We start from the raw sequence: 12,613 nt of genomic DNA, 5'->3' as shown, positions 1-12,613 counted from the left end.
AGAATGAATTCATAGAGGTTTCTTTATTAATTATGAAATCAACAAAAGTAAACAAGCAATGCCTCCCCAACTTAGTAACAAGCAGGCCATGTAGTACAAATGTGGTGTACTGCAAAACCAACTGCTTTCAGAAATAGTAACACTAAGAAGTGTAGCTTTGATGCCTCTGTCTTGTTGGTTAACTCACATTGTGAAAGGGCAGCCAGGAGAATGAGAACTATCTAAATCAAACCACACTGTCCATATGTTGGGAGCAAGTACGCTGGCTACAGGAAAGGAAAAGGAATACAGCCTAAAAGACGCATACAGATAAACAAGTAAGGAGAGGGGCCTCTTGTATTTAATTCATAGCTGAAAAATTCAAAGATGACACTGGTAGTAAAAACCTACAAAATGACTGTGAATCAGGGAAAGTGTTGGTTTTTTTGAAGAGCCTGAGACGGTGTGTACATGTAAAACAATTGAATGGAGATGTAGGCCAGTATTGTGGTTTTGTGATGATTCAACCACAAATGTCTTCCCTGTTTAAATATTCCAATCAGTACTGTTAGTACACGTACCTCGGAGAATTCTTTCCTCATGGCAACGAAGAAAGTCCCAGATTCTAACAGTGCCGTCATCAGAGCATGTAGCAAATTTATTATCCGTGGGTGAGAAACTGTTACATGAAGACACACAGCAGGGGAAAGAAGTCAGCATTTAACAGATAATCTGTGCTTCTCAGACAGGGAAAAATAAAAACACGGTGCTGCATTATAAACAGGAGAGGGCAGAATTCCAGTGAAGAAGCCCTTAAAGCGAATGTTGTCAACTAACACAGGCATCTCATCAAAAGAAGACTTCAACGGAGCAGTTGTTTCTGAGTTTTCAACCATCAGTATTCTGAGAACTTCACGTGTGTATTATTAGTGCTAATGCTATCCATGTTCCTTCTCTATTTCCTATCATACCAGGAAATCACATGACGCTGCCTTAAGCGGTAAAACTAAATGGATTATATTTCTGCAGTATTCCTGCAGTCTTTTAAATCGCACACGAATACTGCTCCCAAAAATTATCATCAGCTTCTGCCTCCAACACTTCATGAAATGATAAGCTGAAACAATGTGGGCAGTCTACTAGAAGACTGATTGCTAACCATCCCTACATGTGATGTTTCTCATCTGTTCTAAAGGTCGGTAGAAAACTTTCACATCTTCCTAGCAAGCTATTCCATGGATGTTGCACCTTTTGAGGAAAACTTTAAAATAACGACATTCAGACTTGTGTTTAAAGCCAAAGAATCCACTGCAAGAAGGAGCCAGTTTTTCCCAGTAGTGAAAGACGATCAAGTTTCTCAACTAACACTAAGAACTCCCTTGAACTTTGGAATCCTATGACTAAGAAAGGATCAACTGTGTAAACTCAATGTATGGGCATGGCACTAACGCAAAATCTACAAAGCAGAAGGATGTTCATCCAACAATTTCTGTTAAGATTCTGCAAATATAAGCAAATGACTACAGTGGATGATGTTTCTATAAAGATGTCAACCTCCTCCCACACATGGGTGGCACAACCTTAAAGAATGCTGCTTAGCTTTATTCTGAGGCTGCAGCAATTCTTCAGGCTTGTATTTGGAACTTTTTCCCCCAGTTTTACTATACATATCTCACTGATATGTAAAAATGTACAACTCACTGAAAATATTTTAAACTCCACTTATTGTATACATTTGCATAAGTGATGTTATCAACAGTGAATCAGAAGAAAAGTCCTAGAGTCTTCTTCACAATGATCTGCTTACAGCTGCAAAGCTTGAAGAACCCATTCATTAATCCGTTAATGTTTGCCACATCCAGTTATCTGTGAGGGTTTTTAGTCCTATACTTTCCTTTGGAAGTCGTGGCATAACCAAGCCAACCAGGTCTTCACTTAAGCCTTTTTCCACTTTGTGTGAATTCTGAAGTTGTTTTCTGTAGGCTTTAGATTTTATTCAGTTGCATAATTAAAGACTGAATTCTTTATTTGGAATGAAATATTCTTGTCTTACACAGTAGATAATAAAAAGGAATAAAGTATACACATTATTAATCATAAATGAAAAGAGAAAACCAGTGCAAAATGCGGCAGACAATACATCTCTAACATATTGCAAAGGCTGATACCGGGACAACACTACTTCAGAAAGGTGCCAGCAAAATGGTGAATGTGTGAAAACAAAGAAAAATATTGTGCTTATAGGGTGCAGAAAGTTTCCCAGAATCTGACAGAGCCCATGCATCTCTGCACCCAGAATACACTTAGAGAATAATTTAACCATGACAATAGGGACTACAGAAAATGGTATATTGTGTATAAACCTGGCCTCTCTAATCGCCTCCTTATGTGCCTGGAACATCTTGACGTTGTTCATGTTCGACTGCCAATATTTCACATATCCTCCGTGGTCTGCTGTCAACATCCACATGTCATTATGTGACCACGTCATGGCCCTCACTGGGCTGTCGTGAGCCTATGAAAACAGAAAACATTAATTAGTAAGGTGCTGCTTCAAAGAATATATGATTAAAGGCTTACAAGAGCATGTACTGACTCGAGGTAATGATTTGTCCAATTCTAAGTTTAACAATGCCAATGAAGTGACTACCGTATATCTCAAGTTCTTCACAGTACCACAGGATGATGTATCATCTGGTGATTACTATTACCTGTAATATTGTTTCAAAATTAAAAGTAAGTCCATTCCACAAGGTGAACTCCCCACTAGAAGCTCCAGTGACCAAGCGTCTTCCTTCTGGGGTCCACTAAGGGAGAAAAAAAGAAAGGTTATACAAGGGCACACATCCTCCAATTTCACTAACTTTGAAAACATGTTAAAGATATTTATAAAACATGCAATAACTGACACTAAGTAGATGATACTTTCACTTAAATGTAGCTCAGCTTTATCAGAAGTACTCTGTCAGAAAAGAGCCTAACGCAGTGCAGGAAAAGCTCTAGTACTCTGGCTTCTTAGCTAAATTAAAGATACTAAGTACATGAGGAGTACATGCCCCTACTCACTAAATTACACACACCTATGAATGGTAAAGACTATTTCAAAATAGAATATGCAAAGACCTCATTTCCTAGGCTATATGAGAGACTAACATAAATAAGGTGATCAGTCACCACCACAACTCAAAGACTAAATAAAGGATTTGGTGCTTACAAGTACTAGGAGACAAATCTAGAAAGAAAAGTTACCAGTATTCAATTAAAAAAACAAGATAATAACAAGTACCAATTTAAGGGAACTGAAGCTATCAAACTCTTCCTGCAGCTAAACATACTTCAAAATAAAATTGTAAGCTCTCCTCCATCCAAAGTACCAAGCAGTGACAAGTCTTATGCTGATCTACTCTCAAAAAAAACCATAAATTGTGCCATGACTAATTAACACTACACCAATATTTTTAATTTTTTATTGATACACAATAGAGGTATATATTTTCAGGGAATGACTATACCAGTAATTCTTTTTGCACTTAAACCCTTTTCTCCTTTCAAATTACACTTAAAACACTTTTTTACTTTTGGCACTTAAAGCCCTTTAAATATTTTTACATCATTATTTTAATATTACAATTTGTATACTAAAGGAAATCTGTGACATATGTGCTGGTTAATTTGAAATCTTTTTTTTTTTTTTAACTTTTCATTTTCAAGTTTCTAAGATGGATCACACACTGATTTTCCTTAAAAGACGCAAACATACAAAATGTTTACACAACAATCCTATTTTCCAAAATAAAAACTGTGACAAAGTAGAAAAATATGTATGTGCCTAAAGAAACCGTAGGCTAGGATATATAAAGGTTATTTCTTAAATTACACAAATATATGTGATAGTTTGGCTTTTTATTGTTTACCTGTAAGTCACAGTTTTGATTAACAGATAAAAGCCTCCTCCCTTTCTAGTTTCTGTTATCTCGTATGGATCCTAACCCAGTCAATACTACAGACAACCAAACTGTAGACACAGAGCCCACAGTCTTTATATCTTAATACCTTTTGTGACTGCGCCTCTACTATGTACAAATTCTTCCTAAAACCTTATAGCGTAATCCCCACATGAGAGCATTTACCCACCTTATCAGATATGGCGTGCTTGGATTTTATTCTTTCCAAAAAGGTTTGCCATGTTATGTTAAGAGGATATTAAAATTAGCTGCACATTATATCCCTTTGACCAAATTCCCCTGATTAGAAAAAAAATTATACTATACACTGGTTGCCTATACTCACGTAACAATGTTTCTTTCTTTTTTTTATTTTTTTAAGACAGAGTCTTGCTCTGTTGCCCTGGCCAGAGGGCAGTGGTGCGATCTTGGCTCACTGCAACCATGATTCTCCTACCTCAGCATCCTGAGTAGCTGGGACTACAGGTGCATGCCACCACACCTAACTAATTTTTTGTATTTTTAGTAGAGACGGGGTTTCACCATATTGGCCAGGCTGATCTCAAACTCCTGACCTCATGATCTGCCTGCCTCAGCCTCCCAAAGTGCTGGGATTATAGGCATGAGACACCATGCCTGGCCACAATGTTTCTTTACTGATGTTTCTTTTTTTTTTTTTTTGGAGTAGGGCTTTAGCTCTTGTTGCCCAGGCTGGAGTGCAGTGGCACAATCTCAGCTCACTGCAACCTCCACCTCCTGGGACCAATTCTTCTGTCTCAGCCTCCCAAGTACCTGAGATTAAAGGTGCATGCCACCACGCCTGGCTAATTTTTGTATTTTTAGTAGAGACGAGGTTTCATCCTATTGGTCAGACTGGTCTCAAACTCCCACCCTCAGGTGATCCACCCGCCTCTGCCTCCCAAAGTGCTGGGATTACAGGTGTGAGCCACCATGCCCGGCCCTTTACTGATGTTTCTACTGCCTAAGGCCACGGAGGCAAATAGGAGGCCTAACACTAAATGCAGCTATTTCCATGGAGTTCAGACTGCCATCTCTCTCCTAAGACCTTTTGGTTCTCCTTGCTATCATACTCCTCTGATATCAGAAGATCTGCTTATTTTCCTCATCTGCCACTAATGTTTACAATTGTCTTTTCTCAGTCTCATTTTTTTTTTCCAACTGTTATTTGCTCAACTTAGACTGTTAACCATTCTACATCTCTGGATACTGTTAACCAACAAGTCCATTAGCTAGGAAGTGGAATAATATAAACATAAAGAAGAAAATGATTACATTACCATCTATAAAAATAAGGGTTAAAATTTAAAATTATATTTTTAAAATTTCAGTTTAAAGGTGCCTACTAGGTACCTTCACAGAACTAAAACTTACGGTACACCACAGTTCTTCAGCTTTCTCAGATATTTTCCTGCCTAGTAACTCCTAAGTATTTTTCATTTATCTTGGGATGCTGCTTTGTATACAGGAACAAAAGCATTCCTATTCAAAGACAACTCTGCGGCTACAATACGTATCCATGTATTCAGAGAGAATTCTACAGAAATTAGCACATGAAGAAAAACAATCCCAAAGTGGTATCTCACTTAATGGTGATAAACCAGATAAACAACTGGATATTTTAAAATAAAGTTACTAGGAATAAACCAATTTTTAGCCCAGATATACTTTTAAAATAATGTTTCATTTTCTTTGCCCTGTCAAATAAATTTGCTGTATAACTCAAGATTAATTTTCCCCCCAAAATATCCAACAGAATACTTACCCTAACAACAAATACCGGGCATTTTACTTTATTTGTTGATGTCCGAACAAATTTTGTTGTTACCGCATTCATCGGATTATTCAACATTCCTATAGGTGGGACCAGCTACAAAAAAGGAAAATTGGGTTCTTAGAGCTCCTGATTACATACAAGGCAGAAACCAGAAATGTGGCAAGGTAATGATTTCAACGTTTAAGACAAACTGGGGACCATATAAAACTTTTCCTAAAAACGATTATAAAGGATTATTACAATTAGTCTATTAAACACACACACACACACACACACACACACACACACACACACACACACACAAAACAAAATAAAAAAACAATTAGTCTATTAATTAAGTGAAGAAATGTAAGACACAGGAAAGTTAAATACCCATTATAACTAAATAAACAAGAAAATCACCAGACTTCCCCAGTTAGTACTCAAAGTTAACACAATTAAATATGTTCACATAAAGCTAATTAAGTTCAAATTTAAGTTTTAAGAAAGTTAAAATTAACTTTCCATGATAAGATTTTAGATTATTCAACTTCTTGTTGGACACCGCTTTAAGTCCCAAATCAAAAATTTACCATCATTAGATTAAAAGGAAAATCTAAATTGAGACAAAAATATAACCCATGGTTATACAGACATGTTACATTATCCCTTTGGGAATATTTTAATTATAAAAATGTAAAAAGAAAAGACCATTTTGGACTTGAAGCCACATATTTTTAGGCTAAAATATTCAAGCAAGGAAGTGTTTATTAAGCTAGTATGACGCATCATATACTTACATCATTGTAATAACCTGCATCAGGCTGAATTGCCCGCATATCTCTCTGGTCTCTTTGCCATATTCTGTTCTGTTAAATAAATAAATATATCAATTACTGACTAGATGGTCTAATTATACTCAATTTGAAATTATTAACAAAACCTAAGCTATTCAATGAATAGCAAACAGGATTTTAAAATATTGTTTTCTAAAACAAATAGTGGGTGCCTTAGAGAGCTTTCCCTTCTGATCCTACTAACATTGCTTAGAACCTTCCTCCTCGCCAGGCCCAGTGGCTCACACCTATAATCCCGGCACTTTGGGAGGCCAAGGCAGGCGGATCACTTGAGGTCAGGAGTTTGAGATCAGCCTGGCCAGCATGGTGAAACCCTGTCTCTACTAAAAATACAAAAATTAGCTGGAAATTGCTTGAACCGGGGAGTCGGAGGTTGTAGTGAGCTGAGATGGTACCACAGCGCTCCAGCCTGGGCAAGAGAGCAACATTCCATCTCAAAAAAAAAAAAAAACTCTTGCCTCCTCACTTTATCATATTAGCCCCTACCCACTTAAACTATTGGTCCCAACAGTATCTATTTTAAGAAAAGGAAACAGCAGAGGGGGTAGACAGACATCCCCAATTTCTTCAAAGCCCTTAGCACAAAACAATTCTTCATATCTTGTCCTTGGTTTTCCTGATTTCTCTCAACCTCTTTCCAAGTCTACTTTCGCAATTGAAATTTCCAGAAAAATCAAAATCTGTCTTTATCTCTGAATCTCTTTCTCCTGTATGCCTGCAACATACTAATTAGGCCCAATATGCAAATGGGTTTTTAACCACAGGTCTAAGGTAATGAAAAGCAGACAAATTTTCATAGGAGAACAGACCTAAACCCAGTGAACCTAATAGGGTGCATTACTAATAATGCTAATTCCTACGTTGAGACAAGTAAATAAAGAACTCTAAAGGGAAACTGTAGGTAGACCCCTGCTTGCCTTTACTTACTAAGCCGAAGTTGCTTTTAATGTATAGGACTGAACCAGGTGTTCAATACTCTTGAACGGCAAGCCCTTTTCCTGTCTCTAAGAAGTACCTACCACCAAGGCTTGGAAGCGGGAGAATCCATGTACTCCTTCCCTGTCTCTGAAACCCAAAGTTGCAGTTCTGAAAGTACATTCCCACAAAAATATTCCTATGTTGGTAGTCTTGCATTATTTCATATATACTGCAGGTTTAACAAGGGTTTTAAGGTTGGCCTAGCAATGAAAGTACTCTCTTCTAATTTGTGAACTTTTAGAGCAAATCCTATTTCTAAAATGGAGTCTACTTTTAATGATTTTGTAGAAGATGATATAGGCACAGAATTTTACAAAGTACTAGTGGCTTGGGGTTCTCCCTAAATGAGCCAATTTGAAATTCCACCTCATCCCACTAATTCAACTAACAAAGGTATACATACTTATTACACTACATCTAAAAAATCATCTTCTTGGCTAGGCACGGTGGCTCATGCCTGTAATCCCAGCACTCTGGGAGGCTGAGGCGAGCAGATCACCTGAGGTTAGGAGTTTGAGACCAGCCTGGCCAACATGGTAAAACTCTGTCTCTACTAAAACTACAAAAATTAGTCAGGCATAGTGGCAGGTGCCTATAATCCCAGCTACTTGGGAAGCTAAGGCAGGAGAATCACTTGAACCCAGGTGGCAGAGGTTGCAGTGAGCTGAAACCGCACCACTGCACTCCCCAGACTGGGCAAGAAGACAGAAATTCTGTCTCAAAAAATATAAAAATACAAATAAATAAATAACCAAAGTTTGGTCATCTGAAATACACTGATTAGGCTTACCTCCAAATACTTAATTACAGATGGATTGTAGTCTATGGTTTTTCGGTTTACAGCTTTTCTCATTCGTTTTCCATCAAAGGTAAGCTGTTGCATTGCTTGCTGTTGTGCAAAATCAGGTCGCTTATAAAACAGCTGTCGAGGTGCCTGGTGTTGGAACCTTGGCATATGGAAAAAACGAGGAGGAGAACCAATTTCTGTAGCCATGGTGATGTTTTCCTTCTAGGATACTAGGATAAGGAAAAAGCACTTTCACTACAAGTATCCACACTGCAATATGCCTGAAAACATTTTTAAATTGACACTTTTTACACTTCTTTTCCCTTATCAACATAAACTATAGTCATGCATCACTTAACAACAGGCATATGTTCTGAGACGCATCCTTAGGCAATTTCATCATTGTACAAACGTCACAGAGTTGTATTTACACAAACCTAGATGGTATAGCCTACTATTAATCCCTAGGCTACATGGTACAGCCTAATGCTCCTAGGTTACAAACCTGCACAGCATGTTACTATACTGAATACTAGTGGCAACTGTAACACAAAGTTAAGTAATCATGTGTCTAAACATACCTAAACATAGAAAAGACACCATAGAAAATTATGATAAAAATGCTATATTATAATCTTATGAGACCACCATCATATATGCGGTCCCACATTGACACTGACCACAGTGTCATTTTGTGGTGCATGACTATATTAGACCAATGACAGACCAGTAACATTTTGAAAAAGACTAACGTCAAGGCAGAAGGCTCACTTGCGGCCAGGAGTTTAAGATCAGCCTGGGGAACATAGTGAGACCCCAGCTCTACAAAAAAATAAAAACATTAGCTGGGCATGATAGCATGCACCTGTAGTCCTAGCTACTCTGGAGGCTGAAACCGGAGGATCACTTGAGTCCAGAATTTTGAGGTTGCAGTGAGCCATGATCGTGCCACTGCACTCCAGCCTGAGTGACAGAGACAGACCCTGTTGGAAAGAAGGAAGGAGGGAGAGAGGGGGCAGGGAAAGACTAATTCACAGAGTAAGTGCTAATAGGTATTTGTTGTCAAATTATGCCTGATGGAAGAAAAAAAGCACAACTCATAACAGCTTGGGGCAGGGTGTGTATGTATGAGTTAGTGGATGGGTATATGTTTATGTTTATGAAATAAAAGAAGGCAGAATCAATGGGAACTGTTCACTCTTTTTTTTCTTTTTTCTAGAGATAAGATCTCACGTGTTGCCCAGGCTTGTCTCAAATTTTGGGGCTCAAGAGATCCTCATACTTTGGCCTCCTAAAGTGTTGAGATTACAGGCCATGAGCCAAGCCTGGACTTATACTTTTTTAATTAAAATTTCACTTAGATTTTTGACAGTAAAACATACTATTTCTATGTTTACTGTTAAGACTCCATTTTCTACAAGATTCATTAAATGCTCTTTAAAATTTGATTTTTGTCCTTTTAAATTTCCTAGGAATAGTACAGAAAAAGAAACTGTCTTATTTTATATCTATAATGTACAAAAAAAAGTATGTATGCCCAAATTTCAGGAGCAAAATACCACAGAAGCTTATTTCTCGGTATGTGTATTTACATATTTATAAAGGTAACTAAGTTTATATCTGAAAACTGTCAAGACCCTATAGTTTTCTAATTCAATGCTCTGCATTTAAACTTACATGCCAATAATACAAATATGCATTATTTTAAAATAAATTTTAAGCACATTTTAAAAATCAAGCCAGGCATGGTGGCTCACATCTGTAATCTCAGCACTTTCGTAAGCCAAGCAGGACTGCACTTGAGGCCAAAAGTTCAAGACCAGCCTAGGCAACATAGCGAGATTCCATCTCTACCAAAAAAAAAAAAAGTTTTAATTCGCCCAGTGTGCTAGGGAGCACCTGCAGTCCCAACTACTCAGGAAGCTGATGTGAAAGGATCACTTGAGCCTGGGGAGTCAAAGCTGCAGTGAACCATGATAGCACCACTGAACTCCAACCTGGGTAACAGAACAAGATCCTGTCTCAAAAATAAAATAAAATAATAAAATAATTACAGGCCAGGTGTATCGGCTCATGCCTGTAATCCCAGCACTTTGGGAGGCAGAGGAGGGCAGATTACCTGAGGTCAGGAATTCAAGACCAGCCTGACCAACATGGTAAACCCCATCCCTACTAAAAAATACAAAAATTAGCTGGGTGTGGTGGTGCACTTCTGTAATCCCAGCTACTCAGGAGGCTGAGGCAGGAGAATCACTTGAATCCGGGAGGTGGAGGTTGCAGTGAGCCGAGATAACGCCACTACACTCCACTCTGGCAACAGAGCAAGACTCCATCTCAAAAAAAAAAAAAGAAACACTACTACAAACACAGTAAAGGAGGACATTGGAAACACATCCACAATTGCTTATGTTTCAAAAGCAGAAAAGACTGTAGCCACCATTATTTGTCTGTATTCTTAAAACTGCCTTATCTCACTCTCTAGACACTAAATAATGGGCCTAAAAAATGTATGGTTCCCTTTGGATGAAATATTCTCAGTATTACTTCATTCAGCCTTGTCACTTTCCTCCCTTCTAAGACCACTAAACTTGAATAATAAGATAGTAACAAGGAGGAGACATGAAGGGAGAAGAAATCCTGACTTTCACACACCTAAAATGAATGGTGCAATAAAATATGCATTCAACCTGTGTTATTTCCACCACTCTGAAGTAATCCCAGAGGGTCCTTGGCAAACGTTAGCTTGAAATAAGATGAAAAATATTCTATGTCTTAGAGCTATGTGTGAATTAAACTGCACAAAAGCACTAAGCAGTTGATTCAATGAACCTAATGGAGGAATCTGTTTACTCAGTTATTCCATGAATCCAATTAAGTTTCAGCATTCCAATTTCAATCGCCAGCTTTAATTTAGATACCTGGGCCAGTAATTCTAAAAGAAAGCAGTGTTGGAAAGCATTTTTATTTTTGAGATAGGGGTCTCCCTCTGTTGGCCAGGCTGGAGTGGAGTCATGCGATCTCAACTCACTACCATCTCTGCCTTACTGGCCTAAGCGACCTTACCACCTCAACCATTAGGCGAATGCCACCACACCCAGCTAATTTTTTTGTATTTTAGTAGGCTGGTCTTGAACACCTGAGACCAAGCAATCCACTTGTTTCGGGTCACCCAAAGTGCTGGGATTATAGGCATCAGTCACCACCATGCCCAGCCCAAAAGCTTTTTTTTTTTTGAGACAGAGTCTCACCCTGTCACCCTGGCTGGAGTACAGTGGCACGATCTCAGGTCACTGTATCCTCCACCTCCCAAGTTCAAGCAATTCTCCTCCCTTAGCCTCCTGAGTAGCTGGGATTACAGGCATCTGCCACCATGTCCAGCTAATTTTTGTATGTTTAGTAGAGACAAGGTTTCACCATGTTAGCCAGGCTAGTCTCAAACTTCCAAACTCAGGTGATCTGCCCACCTCAGCCTCCCAAAGTGCTGGGCTTACAGGCATGAGTCACAGCGCTTGGCCCAAAACCATAAAGTTACGACTTTTTTACTTCCCAATCAAGTATCTAATTATGTTAGAATAAAATTATTCTAACAGTATAGTTTCTTTTTTTTTTTTTTTTGAGATGGAGTTTCACTCTTATTGCGCAGGCTGAAGTGTAATGGTGTGATTTCGGCTCACTGTAACCTCCATCTCCCAAGTTCAAGCAATTCTGCCTCAGCCTCCCAAGTCACTGGAATTATAGGCATGCACCACCATGCCTGGCTAAGTTTCTAATGTTATTGCCACAAAATGAGAATACAGATTTTTTTTCACAAGTCAAAAGGGATTTAAATATTATTCTGCCCCCAAAAAGAAATTAAGTTGATATAAATACAACATGGATGAATATCAAAAACATTATCCTAAGTGAAAGAAGTCAGTCATAAAAAGGTCACATATTGTGTGATTGCATTTATATGAAAAATCCAGAACATGCTAATACACACAGACAAAAAGCTAAAAGATTAGTGTTTGCCATGGGCTGGAGGATGAGAGGAAGGGAAAATGACTGCTTGATGAAAATAGAATTTCCTTTTGCGATGATGAAAATGTCTTGCAACTAGACAGATATGGTAGCTGCAAAAAACTGAATTTACCAAATCTCACTGAATTATACACTTTAAAATGGTTACAACAGTGAATTCTGTTATGTGACTTTTACCTCAGTTAAAAAATGAGCTTAATATACTAAAAAAAAAAAAAAAAATTTTGTTTTTTTGTTTTTTGAGACAGAGTCTCACCATATTGCCCAGGTGGGA

General features: G+C 38.1%; 1 protein-coding gene across 1 annotated transcript in view; it reads right to left on the bottom strand.

Annotated features, from left to right (window-relative positions):
- The window catches only part of WDR33 (WD repeat domain 33), a 111,330-nt gene that overhangs the window by 61,903 nt on the left and 36,814 nt on the right, over nucleotides 1-12,613 (bottom strand). Inside the window, exons 2-7 of the mRNA XM_032263928.1 lie at nucleotides 8,323-8,549; nucleotides 6,498-6,566; nucleotides 5,707-5,811; nucleotides 2,691-2,786; nucleotides 2,343-2,494; nucleotides 561-658 (exon numbers count right to left, since the gene is read on the bottom strand). Coding sequence (XP_032119819.1) covers nucleotides 561-658; nucleotides 2,343-2,494; nucleotides 2,691-2,786; nucleotides 5,707-5,811; nucleotides 6,498-6,566; nucleotides 8,323-8,526 — 724 coding nt within the window. The 5' untranslated portion in view covers nucleotides 8,527-8,549. The remainder of the gene's footprint in view (nucleotides 1-560; nucleotides 659-2,342; nucleotides 2,495-2,690; nucleotides 2,787-5,706; nucleotides 5,812-6,497; nucleotides 6,567-8,322; nucleotides 8,550-12,613) is intronic.

Source organism: Sapajus apella, unplaced genomic scaffold, assembly GCF_009761245.1.
Source record: "Sapajus apella isolate SASKATOON/1434 unplaced genomic scaffold, GSC_monkey_1.0 scaffold140, whole genome shotgun sequence".
Classification (NCBI taxonomy): Eukaryota; Metazoa; Chordata; class Mammalia; order Primates; family Cebidae; genus Sapajus; species Sapajus apella.
This window is presented reverse-complemented; position numbering and strand designations above follow the sequence as displayed.